General features: G+C 37.6%; 1 protein-coding gene across 13 annotated transcripts in view; it reads left to right on the top strand.

The window, feature by feature from the left end:
* The window catches only part of ARHGAP12 (Rho GTPase activating protein 12), a 77,855-nt gene extending 61,803 nt beyond the window's left edge, over positions 1-16,052 (top strand). For 10 of the 13 annotated variants that reach the window (XM_055804171.1, XM_055804167.1, XM_055804169.1 and 7 more), the window contains 9 exons: positions 3,611-3,715; positions 4,054-4,152; positions 5,867-5,975; positions 6,993-7,112; positions 9,980-10,078; positions 12,203-12,280; positions 12,614-12,748; positions 13,031-13,133; positions 13,570-16,052. In XM_055804171.1, the coding sequence (XP_055660146.1) occupies positions 3,611-3,715; positions 4,054-4,152; positions 5,867-5,975; positions 6,993-7,112; positions 9,980-10,078; positions 12,203-12,280; positions 12,614-12,748; positions 13,031-13,133; positions 13,570-13,744 (1,023 nt within the window). In that variant the 3' untranslated portion in view covers positions 13,745-16,052. The remainder of the gene's footprint in view (positions 1-3,610; positions 3,716-4,053; positions 4,153-5,866; positions 5,976-6,992; positions 7,113-9,979; positions 10,079-12,202; positions 12,281-12,613; positions 12,749-13,030; positions 13,134-13,569) is intronic. The other 3 variants (XM_055804166.1, XM_027781660.2, XM_055804162.1) reach the window with 2 other exon arrangements.
* Positions 16,053-16,946: the final 894 nt, after the last annotated feature.

Raw genomic sequence — 16,946 nt, 5'->3', positions numbered from 1 at the left:
ATTGTAATAATCCTGTAATTGTTCTAATGGAACAAAGTAGAAAAAGTATCTGGTTCATTAGTGCCAGAACGATAAACCCAGATTTGCTTACTACTTGAACCACTAGTATCTTGACTAATAAACAGCATGATATGGTCAGTTTTTTAACAGATATTTTATGTCTAATTCTTTAACACAACTAATGCGGGATGTTTGTAAGGTGCCTTTCATACAATGATGTACATGTTGGTTAATTCTAGCTATAATTGAAATACTCAAAAATGTAAATTTTATCTGTAAAAAGCTGAAAGGCAGAAAGCTCAAGGATGTTCTGGCTGTATGCCACATATATAAAGCTGATGAAGATTTGTAGTACTCTATAAAAATTTAAGCATTTGTAGTTAAGTCATGTTTAGAAGTGCTGCTTATCAGAAACTGATAAAACATTTGGTAGCTAACACAATAGCTTGTTGCTCAAGCTGGATGAGAAGGAATTTAGGTAACGATACTAATGTTAGAAGAAACAAAACAGGCTTGAGTGGTTGTATAATTGGTTTTTAGTATCACTTTCTCAACACTGTTATCAGAATCAAGCTAAAGCTTTCATGGAAAAAAATCTTATGCTGAAGACATTAAAAGCAATGCTGGAACATATCATAATACAAACTGCATGGCTTGTCCTGCAGAGGCTTCCAGGACTTGGAGAAAACTCCTGAAAAGACTGAAAAAGCTTTCTATTTATTGATGTCAGCACACACCTTCAAGGCAGTCTTGAAGCTATACAGTATCTACTGTCTAAAGCCAAAAAAACCCAACCCCCCCCTATTCTTTCCAAAAAGTGTAAGTGTTCTCTGCCATATAACTAGTATAAGCACATCCCATGACTTTTTTTTTTTCTTCACCCCCTCAAAAAAAAAAAAAAAGCTGTCAGAAGTGTCTCTAGGGCAGCTGGCAGCACCACGTATAGACCTCTCCCCATTTCTGTCTCTCACTGTGGCCCTTTCCGAACTTCCCAGCTAGCTCAGAAGAGAAATGCAATAAGAATAAGGTGTCTCCTCAGTAAGAGCTGAATTTATCCTGGCTGGTGCTGACTTGGCAGTGCACTCTATTCTAGGAAAGCAGACTTTATATCTAGGTGGCAGTAGATGCTAAAGAGAAAGATTTTCTTTTTCATGCTCTCAACAGAACCCACTTGCTCCAGGATGGTTTGATTACCTTTAGCTAATCTTTGTATGCGGGGCATCTGTGCGGCCCTGTACAGGACTTGCTTCTGGAAGCTTTCAAGGAGAGGGAAGTGGCTGCTGGCGTCTCATTGTCATACACCAAGGAGCAGAAAAGAACCTTGACAGCAAGAGCCTGCACCCTAAACTTAAAGTTTCCTTGAATAAAGAAATCAAACTTGTGATGAGTATATAGTATATTTGTATGTTGGAGGAGCTTTGCAGAGAGGCTTGATTGTTTGCATGGATTTCCTCGTCCTTGGATCTCACACAGGAGTTTCTGGGCACTGCTTGTGTGAAGGAGCAGGGCAAGACTTTTTTTTTCCCCTCTGAGAAATTTAGCTTCTACATTTTGGCTTGTTCTGTGCTGAAGGGAGTCAGGCCAAAAAGATGGGTAGAGTGCAGAAGTGTTTGAGGTAGTACTGTGGTCTGTTAGGTGGGGAGTTCAGCAAGCTAATGTATCGAAGAACTTTGCTTTTGGTCCAAACAGCAGTGACTGTTACGGGGGTTTTTTGTTGTCATTTGTTGATTTCACCTGCAGCAGGTCATCTCCTGTGCTTCTCAGCATCATCTAGGTGGTGTTTTTAATGAATCCTGCAGAGGACTTTGGCAGTAGTCTCCTCCTCTGTCCAGTGCCAGACTCTGTAAATTGGTTGTTTTGTGTGGTTTCTTTCCACCTACACACAGCAGGATTGGTCTGGGCTGTCAGGAAGTGTGTGGCTGGGGCACTTTGGTTGTATGTGAAACAGTTAGGTGAATCTCTTAAACAGATAGTTGTCTCACAGCTGCCCACAGCTGCAGGAGCCCAGAGAGTGTTCCTGTGGACTCCACTGCTGAGGCAGAGGCTCTCTCAAAAGCTCTACTGTAATTAATAAGAAGTGTTCGTGGATGAGGTATCTGAGAATTAAGTTAGAAAATGGAAGGTGTTGGTGTTTTGTTTTTGTTGTTTTTTTTTTTTATAAATGCTAGTTGGCCTTGGGTAAATTAGAAATATTCCCCTATTCTAATATTTCATGAGTAAAATAAGAAGTTAAGATGCTACTTTCCATTCAACAGTTAATTGCCATTAGTACTCAAGGTGGGGAGGTTTTCCAGTGGTAAACAGCCTTTCTAATACACAATTAGCATTAATTAACATCCATGCTGGGAATTTAATCAGAAGCAGCAGATTAGTTCTGTTTTCTGAACAGTTTCTTCTCCCCTTGGATATATGGCTGTTCTTGTACAGGCTGGAAGCTTGTGTTCACAGCAAGGAGCTTGTCCTGGGGCTTATGTCCCCCAGAGCTGTCACACAGGCTGCGTTTGCACATCAAAGACATTTTAAAGAAATAGAAAAAACCTTTCTGATGGATCAGATGCTACAAGCTTCCCCTAGAACTACAACATTAGATTTCTGTGCTACAACCAAGTGACTTACAGCTTTCCCTCCTCTGTTTTTGCATATTTTACTCACAATTAGAGCTTTTTGTTTGTATGGCTCACTGAATTGGTTTTCTTGAGGAGCATTTCAAAGCTATGTGGTGTAAGTTGAAACCCTAGTAGAAGTACTTAGTTTTGAAATTTTGTGATACCTAGTATAATTGTAAAAGTAGTAGGTAAAAATAGCTCCCTGATGTTTTCCTCCAGATTGTTTGACGAGTTACTTGTGGGCTGAATGCTTGGGGTTTTTTTAATCACTTATTTGTTCTTTGTTTAGTAGCTAGACAGTGAAATTGAGTTCTGTTTACTTGCAAGGATATGCTTTCAGTATTGCAAAAGAAACACTATCGAAAAATACGCAAAAAGGTGAAAAGCATTGTCGGATGTGTGTGTATACATAGATACATTTTATATATATATATATAAAAATGCACACACATACATTATGAAAATGTAAAAACTGAAAGTGCTCTTTCAGTGCAGGAGAGATGTGATTCCTATCTAGGAAAGCCACTATTTCTGATCTGACTTTCGGTTTTATATACAACCATTGATTAACTGACAGAATGTGTTTTTTCTTGTTTTGTTTTATGGGTTTTTGTTCTTTTACTTATTAGTCTTTTTTTTTTTTTTTTTTTTTTTTAAAGCTTAGGACTATTAACTAGAATAAAGCTACAATCAAATGCTGTATGGACTTCTACCATTTGTGATAAGAAAAAAAGCTCTGCTGGGATCTGGTTGGCATTTAAAGTTAGGCCATTTTAAGGGCTTTAAGCTGAGCAGCTTTTAATAGGCACACTTAAAAGAGTGTTTTGTGTGTGGATTTTGTTCAGGTTTTATTTTCCTAGCTTCATGCCTGTTGATCTGTGGCAAAGTGCTGTATTTGGGTTAAATTTTTATAGACCGTAAATAATGTATTTAGAGGATTGCAAGACTGTGTACCTACTAGGAATTTGTTTTGAAGTTTGTCATCATTGTTCCTTTTTTTCCAGAAGTTTGGTGTCAATCAGTCTAAGCCAGAATTTACAGTGGATCTCAAAGGGGCATTGATTCACCGGGCCTCAAAGGACAAATCCAGCAAAAAGAATGTTATTGAGGTGAATTATTTTATTGAAATGCAGAATTATATCTAATTTGATTAATAACTTAATATTTTTTTCTAAACTTAAAATCAAAAACTTTGAGTTTTCTACGTTTTTTCCTGTTCAAATGTAGACATGTCTCACTACCTGCAAGAAATGTCCATTTGTAATGTCTACTTAAAAACATACCCCATACAGACTTATTTACTGTTTACCCTGGTAATTGTTCTTGAGTGGTTATGTATTATCTAAATGTTATGCCCAGGAGAAGTTTAATTTTATATAGGTAATTTCACTTCTGAATTCTAGTGTGTTTATCAATTCTTATGCTATCTGGTTTTATTTCTTTAAAGCTAAAAACCCGCCAAGGAACTGAGCTCTTAATTCAGTCAGATAATGACAGCTTTATTAATGAATGGTATGAAGTTCTTAACTGTACCATCAACAATCAGGTATGTGTTTGAATTGTGAAGGCTCTATTTTCAAGGTAATGTTATTTAGTAAAATAATTCATGTAGCGACTCCTAGCGCTGCATGTACATCTTCACTTCCATATTTTCTTGTGTGGGCAGGAGGTTGAGGATATGGCAGTTCCTGGTGGTGACAAGTGAAATATAATTAATAGTGGCAAAGGAAGAAGGATGGTCCACTGGATTAAGAACCAGGACATGTGGGCTGACCTCCAGCTCAAAAATGAGCTTCCTTCTGTGGCCAAATACTTGTTCTGTCTCAGTGACCTGAAGGTTTCTGGTAGAGAGTGAGTAAAGGGGGGAGGGATGTCCAAGGGGGTACTTCGTGACATACATTAATCAGCATTTGATACTGCTGTTCACTTACTAAGGCTGGACTAAAATGCAAATGAAAAGCCCTGGCAATGTACTGTGTTACCTCTTCTTTATCAGACAGCGTAACAGCAACTATTTAATCAACAGAAAAGTGATCAAGCATTTGGTCTTGATATTGCCAAACAAGATTTAGCATCTTTGAATTCAGAAGAGGTTGGAGGAGATATTGTGAGAAAATATTTATCTCATATTGAGTTGACCTCATGTGTATTCTTAGATTTTATAGTTACAAGCCTGGCTGCTGCCCATAAGCTGCATTTATGTTGCTGTCAGTGTCAGAGGCCTTCATTTCCCTTAGCTCTGATGGTGTTTTCCACCCAAACGCAGCAGACTAGTGTGAACGGCTTAGTTTTCGAGTGGTTAAGGCTTCTATCTTCTGCTGTCTCCTGGTATAAAATGTCATGACGTGACCCTTAATAACCAGGCAGGGCAGTCACTCAGTGATACCCTTCTCCTGTCTGCCCCATGTCATGCAACTGAGGCCACTTCTTTGTTTAAATAGAAACGAAGATGGAAAGGCTGAGATGAGAGCGAGGTGTTACATGTGAAGTTGAGAAAGTGAATGGTGGAATAGGGAGACTTTATCAGCACTCTGGAGGAAATAGTGATGTGTTACTGCTGGTAGCCAAGAGACCTAAGATTACAAAGGAAAAAGGTTCAAAGAGTATATTTTTAGACTACCTGATAATTCGGAGCACTCAAGCTTTGGAACAAAAATCCATCAGATCTGTAGCAAACTTTTAATTCTGGGAACTTCATGTGGTCATAGTAGCTGTGAATCTCTTCCCCAGGTCAGAGTTGCTAGTTCTAGTGTGATGAGACCTTCCTCAAAATAAGGTACAGATTAGGTGCTGGTCTTTCTGCTCCTTCAGGCATAGCTATCTGTGAAGTATGTAGCTGCTCTTTTTTCTTTACATACAGAAATTTCCAAGTTATTAGATCAGGCTTGTTCCATAATACAACCTAGATTCTAGGTGACGGTGAAACAGCTGATGTTTGTCTAATGGATTTGAAGGAAAAAAAAAAATAATCTATTGGTTGATGTAATGAAGTGTCATCATGAAAGGCTGTTTGTTCAGTGTTCAGCGAACCTTACTGGGTCTTAGATCAAATGGTGTTTCTCAAACTTATTCAGTCTGCCAGTGAGAATGGTATCATTTCTGAATGTATTTTTAGTATGTAGAGTTCAGGAAAGAACCAACTGAATATTATTACAGGGGAAAAAAATGTATATTGTAGAATTGTCTACAGGAAATGTTTGATAATACTATGTTCTATGATTTGGTAAACTGATCGCTGTGTATCTTCTTAACTCTAATAGGTAGTAGAGCCTGATGAAGCATTAGAAGAGGATGTACCAGATTCCCCTGGGGTGGAAAAACAAGACAAAGAAAAAGAGAAGGAGAATAAAGACTCTAAGAAACTTCGTTGTGAGTTGAAAATTTTCCATTAATTGATTTTAGCAATGCCAATTATCATTTTTTGCATCTTCAGTTTTATGTGTAAATAGAAAAGAATTCAAAAGGGTAGCTAGAAATGCAACTACTCCAAGTTTGGAAACGGGCTTTTATGTAGTTCGTTCTACATCTTGGTGCCAGTTAGTAGATTTACTTCCATGTTTTACTAATCTTACTGGGAAAAAAAAAAAAAAGTACCAAATGTGTCTAGCTCCTGCTGACACATGAAAAATAGAAGAAAATAGGCAGTGGTGGATTGTTTGAAAGGTGGTGTCAAATGCACAGAAGTAATTACGTGTTTGTTTTCTCTGACTTTTAGAAATTGTTTTGAATAAGAATCCTTTTGTCCTTTTACACGTTCAAAACTGATTAGAATTGTTTTACTTGTTTTTTGTCTGTGGATACAGCATCTGTAAATTTTTGCACTATTAAACTGGAATTTCACTAAGTTGCTAATGATATATTGGCTTGTTCAGAGAAATTAAACAGTTTTAAGTGCAACTTCAGACTTTCGGAGCTGAATTTCTTTTAGCTGCAGAAATGTATTCCTATGCACAGAAATATATTTATTGGACTATTGAATGTCCTTTACTTCCAGGCTTTATATGTAATTTGCAAGAAAGCACTTCTTTTTTTTTTTTTTTTTAAATAGTTAACTTGATGAAAAGCAAGACCCATTTTGAAACACAGCTATATTTTTTTTTTAAATTCCACATTAATTCTGTATGTGAGCTAACACTTAGTTTCACGGACAACACAAGTTTTTTTGTGACAGAGTTGTCTCTTCGTGGCTTGAAAAATGAATGTTATGTATAAGGAGTTCCAGAAAGTTAAGGAAAAAAATGTGGATGCTTTACAGATTTGAATAGGCTTTTTATGTGGTTTTGAGCTTAACTTTTGGGGTTTTGTTTTTTTTTAAACGTTGGTTCCTTGGCAGATAAATGCAGTTTGTTCTGTGGGTATTCATGCTAAATACATTTACCTTTCCAGCAGTGAAAGCACCTAGCAATATAGATTCCACAGATCAGAAAAAGACCAAAACGAAGCTCAAGAAGTTTCTTACACGGCGCCCTACATTACAAGCTGTCCGTGAAAAAGGCTACATTAAGGGTAAATGAACCTTTTTAAAAAGGGAAATAGTTTGAAAAGCTGAAATTAGTAGCTCATGTAGAATGGGGTTAAAATGGTCTACTTTTAGAGTAAACCACATGTATATAGCTGGTTTTACAGAAATCTTGGATGTATAGTGGTTATAGTGGAACTGGTGATTGATTGTAATTCTGAGCACTACTACTGGCTACTAAACTTCATGGAGGATGTCCTGTCCTTCAGCTCGTTTACTGGCAAAACTGCAGTGAAAATTGAGGGCCCAGGGGCCTCTTTGGACTTGGATTACCTCTTAGCTAGAGAGTCCGTTCGGTTTGCTGTTTTGAGCTGGAAACTTCAGATAGCTGGTAATCATTTCTGCAACAAGGGAAAGGAAAGTCCTTGGGGTGCAAATCTGAATGTATATGCTCATCTGTTTCACAAGGGTGTTTAGCCTGACTGGAACTAGACAATCATCTGCTGTCTCGTAAGAAATTAAATACTTTACGCAAACCAGGATGAGGCTAAAGGAATCTTAACAAACATCTTTTTTCTCTAACCTTTTCTGAATGTATACATTTTTTTAATGTGTCACAAACTGAGTCTTACAGATGTTCTTGAATCAAACTTATGAAAGAATTGATTTCCATTTGTCACACTTGTAGAAACTGAGAGCAGTATTTGCACAGGTTTAAGTTAATGTGTTTGTGTAAATTATTGACTTGGTACTCACTGTAAAACTATTTATTTGTATGCTTTAGCAGAACTTGTAGGTGGTGCTCTACTAGGGTCAAAATAGTGTATGGGTAGGCAAATGTCAGACCAAATCCTAATGTGATTTGCCTAACTACATACTTTAACAGGTGTGCTTCTGTTGCGTGTAGCATTTGATATACTTGTGTATCTGCAAATATAATTTAACTGTAAATTACGGAATTTTTGTTTGGGATAAAGAAGCATTATTCCCAGACTTTGACGTTTGCTCTGCTTTACAGCGTAGTATTCGTGTCATGGCTCAGTAACGTAACTTCTGACATTAGCAACAGTGAATGCTAAGCCAAGTTTAATTTGTACGCATGCATGCTGATGATTGGATTCTTAATAAAGACGTTAAGGAATGAAGAGTTTGTTTTTATTTAAAAGCATGGTATAAATTTTTAAAGTTGGATCTGCACTGTACAGTGTTACATTTACTGTATGAATGAAAAATACACAAGTCTTTATTTAAAAGCCCAGTGTACTTTTGTGGCTGCTACAGAACAAGCTTAGTAAACAGAAAAACTTGGCAAACTCACTTTGAACAGAAAAAATAATGAAAACTTCCAGAAAAAACACACTTGAAACAGCATGCACTAAGTGGAGAAGTAACTGTGCTAAACTTTTGTTACGTGGAAAAAAATTACAAAAGTTTCTTCAAGATGAGAGTAAGAAATAAGATTCCTGTATATGTGAAAATTAAAGTCAGAGGCAATTCTGGCAAATCAGTTTGTTACGTGCTAGCATTTTCCTGTGCTACCTAATCTGCATTGCTTTACCTGCTACAGCTGCATGCTAGCCTGGCTTTCTACTGCGTGTGCTTTTTCAGTCCCTTGCTACTGATTCTGCTTATACAGCTGGCTGTGTGAGTAGCAGCAGCAGGACTGAGTTTTTTTGGGTCAATAGCCTTATACATGTATGGCTAATAATACCATTATATGCCAGTTTTCATACTGCATAATTGGTTTGGTGTGCTGTTTGGATTTCCCAAAGCGGTAGTCAGATGCAAGTGTTGTTAATGGATCTACATAAATTACTAAACATGAAAAATGGCCTACATGCCATGCATGATGCAAATGCAAGAGAAGTTTCTCTCTTGCATAAGCTCTGAAGTAAGATCATCTAGATACTGCAAAGGCAGCCACTTACTTATTCAACAGATAAAAAAAAAACAACCACCCAACAAACAAACCCAAAACTTTCTTCCCTTTTAGAGTATGAGCTTTGCTTCTCTATCTCAAGACCGTGTTTCAGTCTCATGCATCTGAACAGGGGAAGCCACCCATTTTTTGGGCATCTTTGGTGAAAACCATAGAAACGGGTCTGACAGATTTTGGCGATAACGTAATCTGAACAAGAGTTACCATGTTGCTGAAATACACTGAGACATTGCAAGACTCTGTTCTCTGCCCAAGCTGATTTTAATTTTTGCTCCAGTTTATGATGGAAAACACTCCCCCCTGGATTGTGTAGTTTTTGGAAACAAGACTCAAGTTACCTTTGCCCATAAATATCTGTGTTTAGAATCCAGCCTTGCAGCCAAGTTTCCTATGCATAGTCATACTAGCATCCATTCAGAGCTCTGTGATAAAGTTCTGTCATTTACAAATTCGTGTTAGAAGTTAAAGACTCTACACTGAACTGATGCATAATGCTGGGTTAAACAGTAGGTGCAGTGAAAGATGAAATTTTGTAGGCTTTTCCCCTAAGCAATGCCAAAAACTTTCACTTTGGTTCAAGTTCATTATCTCCGTTCAGATTTTTAACATAGATTACAATAAATGTATTTTGAATTCAGAACAGGAATGGAATACAACAGTATCTTTAAATCTGCAAGATTTCTCATTACAGTAATGTCTGTATCACTTTAACAGATGTCTCCTGGTGGATTAAAATTATTTCAGTAGCAAAAGTTATTTACTCACTCATGATTATGTGACTGCTGACACTCTTACTGGTGCTTTTTCTTGCTGGGAGCTGCTGAGAGCTCTTCTCAAACTCTTCTATTTTCACTCTAATACTGCGACAATTGTATCCAGTAGTCTTTGCCCTTTGTAGAGGTTTGTTTTAACCTGAACTAGTTCTGTCACTTGAGTCCTGTTCCACTGTAAATCAGTCTCTTTACTTGGTTCCAGATCAAGTGTTTGGTTCCAATCTCACCAGCTTGTGTCAAAGAGAAAACAGCACGGTGCCAAAGTTCGTGAAGCTGTGCATTGAGCATGTTGAGGAACATGGTATGGTTGAAGTTTTTTTGTTTCCAAATCTCTCTTGCTCACCACACGATCTAATTTTGAAAGTTTTAATCCTTAAAATGCTGTAGTTTTACTTGGGGAAAATAATCTGAAATTTGTATCTGGAGTTAGCAATGAGTTTTCAAGAGTGGGGGGAGGTCGGTGGGATCCAAAATGGGGAGAAGGGAGGAAATCTTATATCTGAGAATTTGATCTGCTTCAGTATATTTCAAGCTGAGGAGAAGGCAGGACAGCCATCTGGTAACAAGGCCTCTAAGAAAAGAGGGATGACAAGAAGTACTAGAAGAGCACAGCTCATCAAGTTGTTTTTCAGATGAAAAGAGGGAGATCATCAAAATGCAACCATGCATTTTTGGAATTAAGCATGCTAACAGTAATTTATATTAAAACTTCCTTGAAACAAACTTGAGGAAAAAGTTGTGTTCCTGCTCTGTATATGTGTTGACTGCCAGAAGACAAGTCTATCCGTTTGGTGCCCTTCAGCCAGTTACACTGGCTGCTCAGTGACGTTTTATGCAATTTTGGAGACTAATAGCAGCCACGTACTGACTCAGGTTTTGTTTCCTTTCATTGAGAATAAGTCTTTCCTACCTAATACCTTAGAAAATTACACATTTGAAAGTGACATGTGCCCTTCTGGTTTGCCTGATGTAAAAGACTTTACACGTTTTTGTTGAAAGTATATTGGTTGTGACTCTTGACTTGGCTGTAGTCTGTGCTGTTTTCTTGCTTGTTTCTTGCTGTTGTCATTGCCCTATCTCTTGGAAAAGATGACTGAGGGGGGATTATGGAATCTCCATAATCATCGTTCAAATATATACCAGTCTGTTAATCTGAGAACATTCTCTTGAGAATCAGGGTAAGTGTTACAGGGGAATACTACATGTGAATTGTGAGGCATCTTCCATGGGAGTCTCATTTAGGATTTTGTTGCAGCCTGTAGTCCTCTTTTTCAATGCTGCTATCTTATGGCCTGGGAAGGGAAAAGTAACTGCTTCCAAAATAACTGCCTTAACTGCCTTACTCTAGTTTGACAAACTGCCACCTTGCTTGTAACAGCAGGCTTTATTCCATTTGTGATCTGCAATTTGTGAGAAAGGGGTTATTTTGCTTTGTTCTTTTTTTTTTTTTTTTTCTTTCTTTCCTATTTTAAAGACAGGACTACAGTGAAGATAGTGGTGAAGTTTTCCTTTTTTAAGTACCTGAGGGGAAGCTGACAGAAATGAACAGCTTTTATTTTTTCTTTTCCCCACTTCTCCAACTCTTCTTCCTACTGCCAATACACTTGAAATCAGTTCTTTCTGTAAAGGAATGACTAGTGGATTATGGGGAAAAGGGATATGTCAGATGGTGCTGGTAACTGTGCTGTGTTGAATCAGACAACTCCTTGAGGAGCTACAGGGACTTGCAGGTATTCTGGCAACACTCACCCCCTCAATGGCACTGACTCACATGCTGCATTCAAGTGGCATTTCAATTAAATTCTTTACGTCCTAATCACTTCTGAGTAACTGCAGTAGCAATCACAAGAGACAGTTTTCTTCTTTTCTGGTTGTGTGTGCAATACGGTAAAGGCAAGGGCTACCCGTTTTAGTTTTGTAGGCTGTTGGGTAGTGATGAGTTTGCATGCACATCATTCCTTCTCCATGCAGACCTGGTCACTTGAGATGCTTGCTATGCATGACTTGATTTGATATTTCTTAACCATACATTAAAAAATTGAACATCCACAAAATACTTTGTTCTTGCATGCTAGACTCCCATATACTCCCTGCCTACCCACCAAGAGCATCTTAAACGAGACACCAAGTCTCACTAGGGAAACTTGGAGCTGTTGCCTCATTATTACTATTCTGTGTAGGAAGTTGTAGAGATTACTTTGAGCTTGACACTACCAAACCTGTGTCAGCAAACGAAACCTCCTCTGATATGCCCTGCCCATAAAAAAAGCTAGTTTAACATTATCTTTTTTTTTTTAACCAAGTGTTCTTTTTTATAGGGTGGGTTTCTTTTGTTTGTGATTTTGGGCCTATAAAGAAGCAGCCTAATGATTTCAGAACTCATACATGTTTAAAGTATTAAAATCGATTTATCACTTTGTTTTAGGACTAGATGTTGATGGCTTATACAGAGTTAGTGGCAATCTTGCAGTGATACAGAAGCTAAGATTTGCAGTCAATCATGGTAAGCTTCCTTCAACTATATTACAATTGCATATATTTTCAGATTGTTGGAAGTTCATAGGAAGCTCAGGAAAAACTTTTCTTAATGCGTAACTGGAGTCTTTCATGAGAAATGATTGTCATCTTCAAAGTAAAATTACTTTAAAATGCAGAATCTAATGTGTAATATACATAATTTGAAAAATCTAGCATCCTGGAAATTTGGCCTTATTTGGAACATAGAGGCATTGCCAGAACATAATTCTATAGAAGGGTGTTAAAAGAATTTGGGATGGGGGGGGAGATGATAATTTTAAACAAAGTAACATGTTAATCGTTCATTTTTCTCTCTCAGATGAGAAACTAGACTTGAACGACAGTAAATGGGAAGATATACATGTCATCACAGGAGCTCTAAAGATGTTTTTCAGAGAGTTGCCAGAGCCGCTGTTCACTTATAATCACTTCAATGACTTCGTCAATGCAATTAGTAAGTCCGGAAAACATGCATGTGATTTTTGTATAAGGTCTGCTCAATAGGTACAATTCGCTTAATTATTTTGGGCAGTAAAAAGAATGTTTTGGTTGTGAATATCTGTAAGGCTTACCTAAAATTGCCCACAGTAATGCACGGTCCGGCCAGGAGGTGGCAATATTTTATCTTGTATTAGCACTGCAAAACGTTTGCTTTTATGCCTAGTCTGTTAAACTTGAAGCTCAAGTTTTAAACAAAAATGGTGATTTTTTGTTTCTACGTCTCATCCTGTTGCAGAACAAGAACCAAGGCAGCGTGTCCATGCTGTTAAAGATTTAATCAAACAGTTGCCAAAACCAAATCAGGACACTATGCAGGTACTCTTTAGACACCTGAAGAGGTAAGTAGCAGGTAAAGGAAAGGCTTTGTATTGCTTATACTCTCTTAAAGCTAAATAATCCAAATAAAAGTACTAGGGGACTGTTCCCACTGTATTTTTTGCCTATATTGGACTTGATAAAAACAATGTATCAGTCTCTATTTATACAAGCTTGCAGAGCACCAAACAGACTTCAGATGGTAGTGTCATAGCTGTCATGTTTACTGCCAAGTCCTTATGTTTGAGGGATTGTGTGAGGATCAGGAATAGCTTTTCAAAACAAAACCTTCCCCTAGAGAGGGGAATCGCAGCAGCTGTATATCCTAATAACAAGACTACTTGTTAAATAAATAAATACTGCGGATAGTCATTTGCTTTGGACTGTGCCTTTTAGCCATCATCCTGTTACTCTAACACTTAAAAGTCTCTTTGTGTGGCTTTTTTTTTTCTCTTTCAGAGTTGTAGAAAATGGAGAAAAGAACCGAATGACCTATCAAAGTGTAGCAATAGTTTTTGGTCCAACTTTATTAAAACCAGAGAAAGAGACTGGTAACATAGCAGTCCACACAGTATACCAGAATCAGATTGTAGAATTAATTCTACTGGAATTGAATTCCATCTTTGGACGCTGACATTCTTCTTGGAGTAGAAACTGGAAGTGCTGGGTTGGCAACAATACTCCATCAGAAGGAAAATCTCTTGCTGTACGTGATGTATTATGTTTGTGGACCAAGCAGCAACTTGTTTTTTGCACTTTTGGAGGGGGGAGAAACAGAAATGTTTGACCACTTTAATGCAAATTAGAGACAACACTTTGGATTTCTTTGAGAAGTTCAATGTAAAAAGTGAATTGAGAAGTTTAGTTTGCCTTTTTAAAAGTAGCATTGGAAAAATGTAATATAGGTTCATACACTGGATTTCTTGGAGAGTGAAGCTATTAATCTCAAACTGGATAATCTGGAACTTGATCTTAAAATTATTCCGCTTCATAGGGAAAAGTCCTACCAACTGGTATGGAAAAATTCAGTGAAGTTACTTCTTAAGCTTGTGTATTACAGCATACTCAGATCTGTATGACACTTTTCCAAGGGGTTTCTGTGTGCAGTGACTGTCTTAAACTTCTGCTAACAGTTTGGTTTAGTTACTTAAATCTAATTCTTCACTTGAAATCTGCTATCCTTTTCCCTTTTCTTCACCCCCTTTTTTGCTTTTCTTCCATTCCTTTTTTTCCCCAGCAACCTTTCTGGAACACCTTAGTTGTTTTATAGAACAGCACACTATTTCAAACACTGAACTTGTAAGAATATCCAGCAATGGATATTTGTCTTGTAGCATAATAGAAGTCATATTTAATAAACATGTCCATTTTTTCAGGGTATTTCCTGAGCTAAGTTTTGTGTTATGCTGATTTAAAGCTAAAATCCTAAGTAAATACCAACTGTAACACTGTATGGAGTTCTTGATAAAATGCTGTGGTAGTGAAAGTTTCTTGATGTAAATACAGGCTATCCTTTTGATTCTTGTACATAATTCAGTTCCTGTATAGTTTAAGAACATTTTAGTCACACATTTCTAATCATGGGTAGATTAGCTATAGTAGCATAATGTTTCCAGTGGATGTCTGGGTTTCAGCAGGGAAACAGGTTATGGGGAGGGAGGGGGGACCTAACTGTGTGCACTTTTAGATGTTAATTACATTTGCAGGCAAATAACTGTAATGCAAATGGTACTGGATAAATACTGAGTGTGCTTGCTAAATTGTTAATGCACTACAAGAGGAGCCTTTTAGGTTATTTAATATGTACAGGATACATTAGAAAAATGTATTATGAATTCTAACATCTGCAAATAGTGAAAGTCATGTTTTGATAGATAGATGTTTGATGGAATCCATGATGCTAAATTTAAGATTTTCTTTTTACATTAATGTAGAATAATTTGTAAAATTGGTTTTGAAAGATTTTGTTACAGGGAGCATGGTCTGCTGAAGATTTTTTTAAATGTATTTTTCTAGACTAACTGCTGTATCTGACATTTGTTATGTCTAACCTGAATAAAGAAAACTGTTAGTTCTTTTAGAGTTTGCCATTCCCGCTTCAGACAACATGAACCCCCTTTAAACAATAAGACTGATGTATCTTACCACTTAGCCTGGATGCTACTTGTGGCAGAGTTGTTGTGCTGGATTAAAAGACAAATACTTACCTTATAACCTGACAATTTTAGGGACTTCCCGGTCCCTTTCTATAACAACTTAAATTCTAACATAATAGGTTCAGAGAGGGTAGAAGGAATTTGTGGATAGAAATTTGTGATCTTTGACACATCCCAACATACTTGGAACCTACTGTACAGAAATTGGGGAAATAATTGTATTTTGCCCTTGATCTGTTGTGTACCTTTCACAACACAGTTCTGGCTTACAGCAAAGGGGATGTCTGTTGGAGTACTGAGGTGTAATCAGATGAATGGTATGAGAATTTCATGAGCATAGGGCTTGCATGAAAAGTCTTCAGAGATAAAAGAGAAGATGAGTTACCTTGTGGCTTTCTCACTGTCTTCTTGTGGTAATGGTGAAGTCTTGTGGTTTTTTGCGAAGCAACCTGGGTGAGAATTGTGAAAGCTCCGTCTCTGTGTTGTGTTGTCAGCCTTCTGGTAGGCTGTCAAACCAGAGCAGTGCCGAGTGGCAGGTGTGCCCAAAGCTACTAGAAAATGTCAACAAAGTTGAAGTCTGTTGCTGTAGATTATTCGAATCCCAACTTCGGCAGTAAAAATAAAAAAGGATTCCTACTGCTAAATGAGAGGGCTTATCCACAGGTCACCTTTCCTGTAAGTGTTACGTTTTTCAAAGAAAGAATGCCTTTTCAAAACAATTTGATAATGAGGATGTCACACTTTTCCTTGTATTCCCCCAAAATAAAGCGTTTTGTTATTACAGTATGTAGTATGGTCTTGTGGAGTGAAGTTATATCTTTTGATGTCCTCATTTGTAGTTTGGGGAGGGGAGAGTATTGTTTTTTAATTGAAAGAGGTGTAGCTAAACACTCCAAATATTCAGGAAGAGGAGGCCGTCCAAGCTGACGGTATGCTTGTTGTGACCAACTTGAAGCTGTGTATGTCAGCACATTGGGTTTCTTCAGTACTTGAAATACCTTGTCTCTTGCTCCTGCAGTTCACTTTCTTTTAAAAAATCAAAACCAGATTTTTTGGTGCAAACACAGCAGGAGAAATACATTTGTATTGGATGATACATAATTAAATGTATATATTCCTCAATTTGGGCTTTAAATCAGATTTGGTTCTGGTTTAAAACCAATTTAAAGACAGAATATAAGCTTTTGCAGCCATAAGCAGTCAAAGATACTGGAGGTCCAATATTCTGTATGAGTGCCAGTTGAAATTTTGTTCCAGCAGTGCTCTGCTTGGCTCTAGTTTGGCTACACAGTGTTAGTACCAAGCCACTCAGATGTGCTTCATTTATACCAGTTACAGTTTTCTTCACTTTGAAGCTGGAGAGAGAAGTGGACACAAAAGAGGCAAGGCAAATATACACAGTCATTTCTTGTAAACTTTTTTTTTTAATGAGTGTCATGTAAATAAAGCTTCCTGCATGCAAGTGGGTAGGTCATGCTTACTGCCCAGCCCCAGACTTTCCCAAAGCCATGATACATTCCCTTTGTACTGAACCCATTGTATCCTGGCCAGTGCATCCCCTGCTCGCAGCCTCAGGGAGAAGGGACTTTGTAGGTAATGCACTATCAGTTTAGGGCTATGTGGAGCCCTGACTTCCCCCCCCCCCCCCCCCCCCCCCCCTTAAAGGGAACAGCTTTATTT

Source organism: Falco peregrinus, chromosome 5 (assembly GCF_023634155.1).
Source record: "Falco peregrinus isolate bFalPer1 chromosome 5, bFalPer1.pri, whole genome shotgun sequence".
NCBI lineage: Eukaryota > Metazoa > Chordata > Aves > Falconiformes > Falconidae > Falco > Falco peregrinus.
The sequence above is the reverse complement of the archived record's forward strand: the minus strand, read 5'-3'. Positions and strand labels throughout refer to the sequence as shown.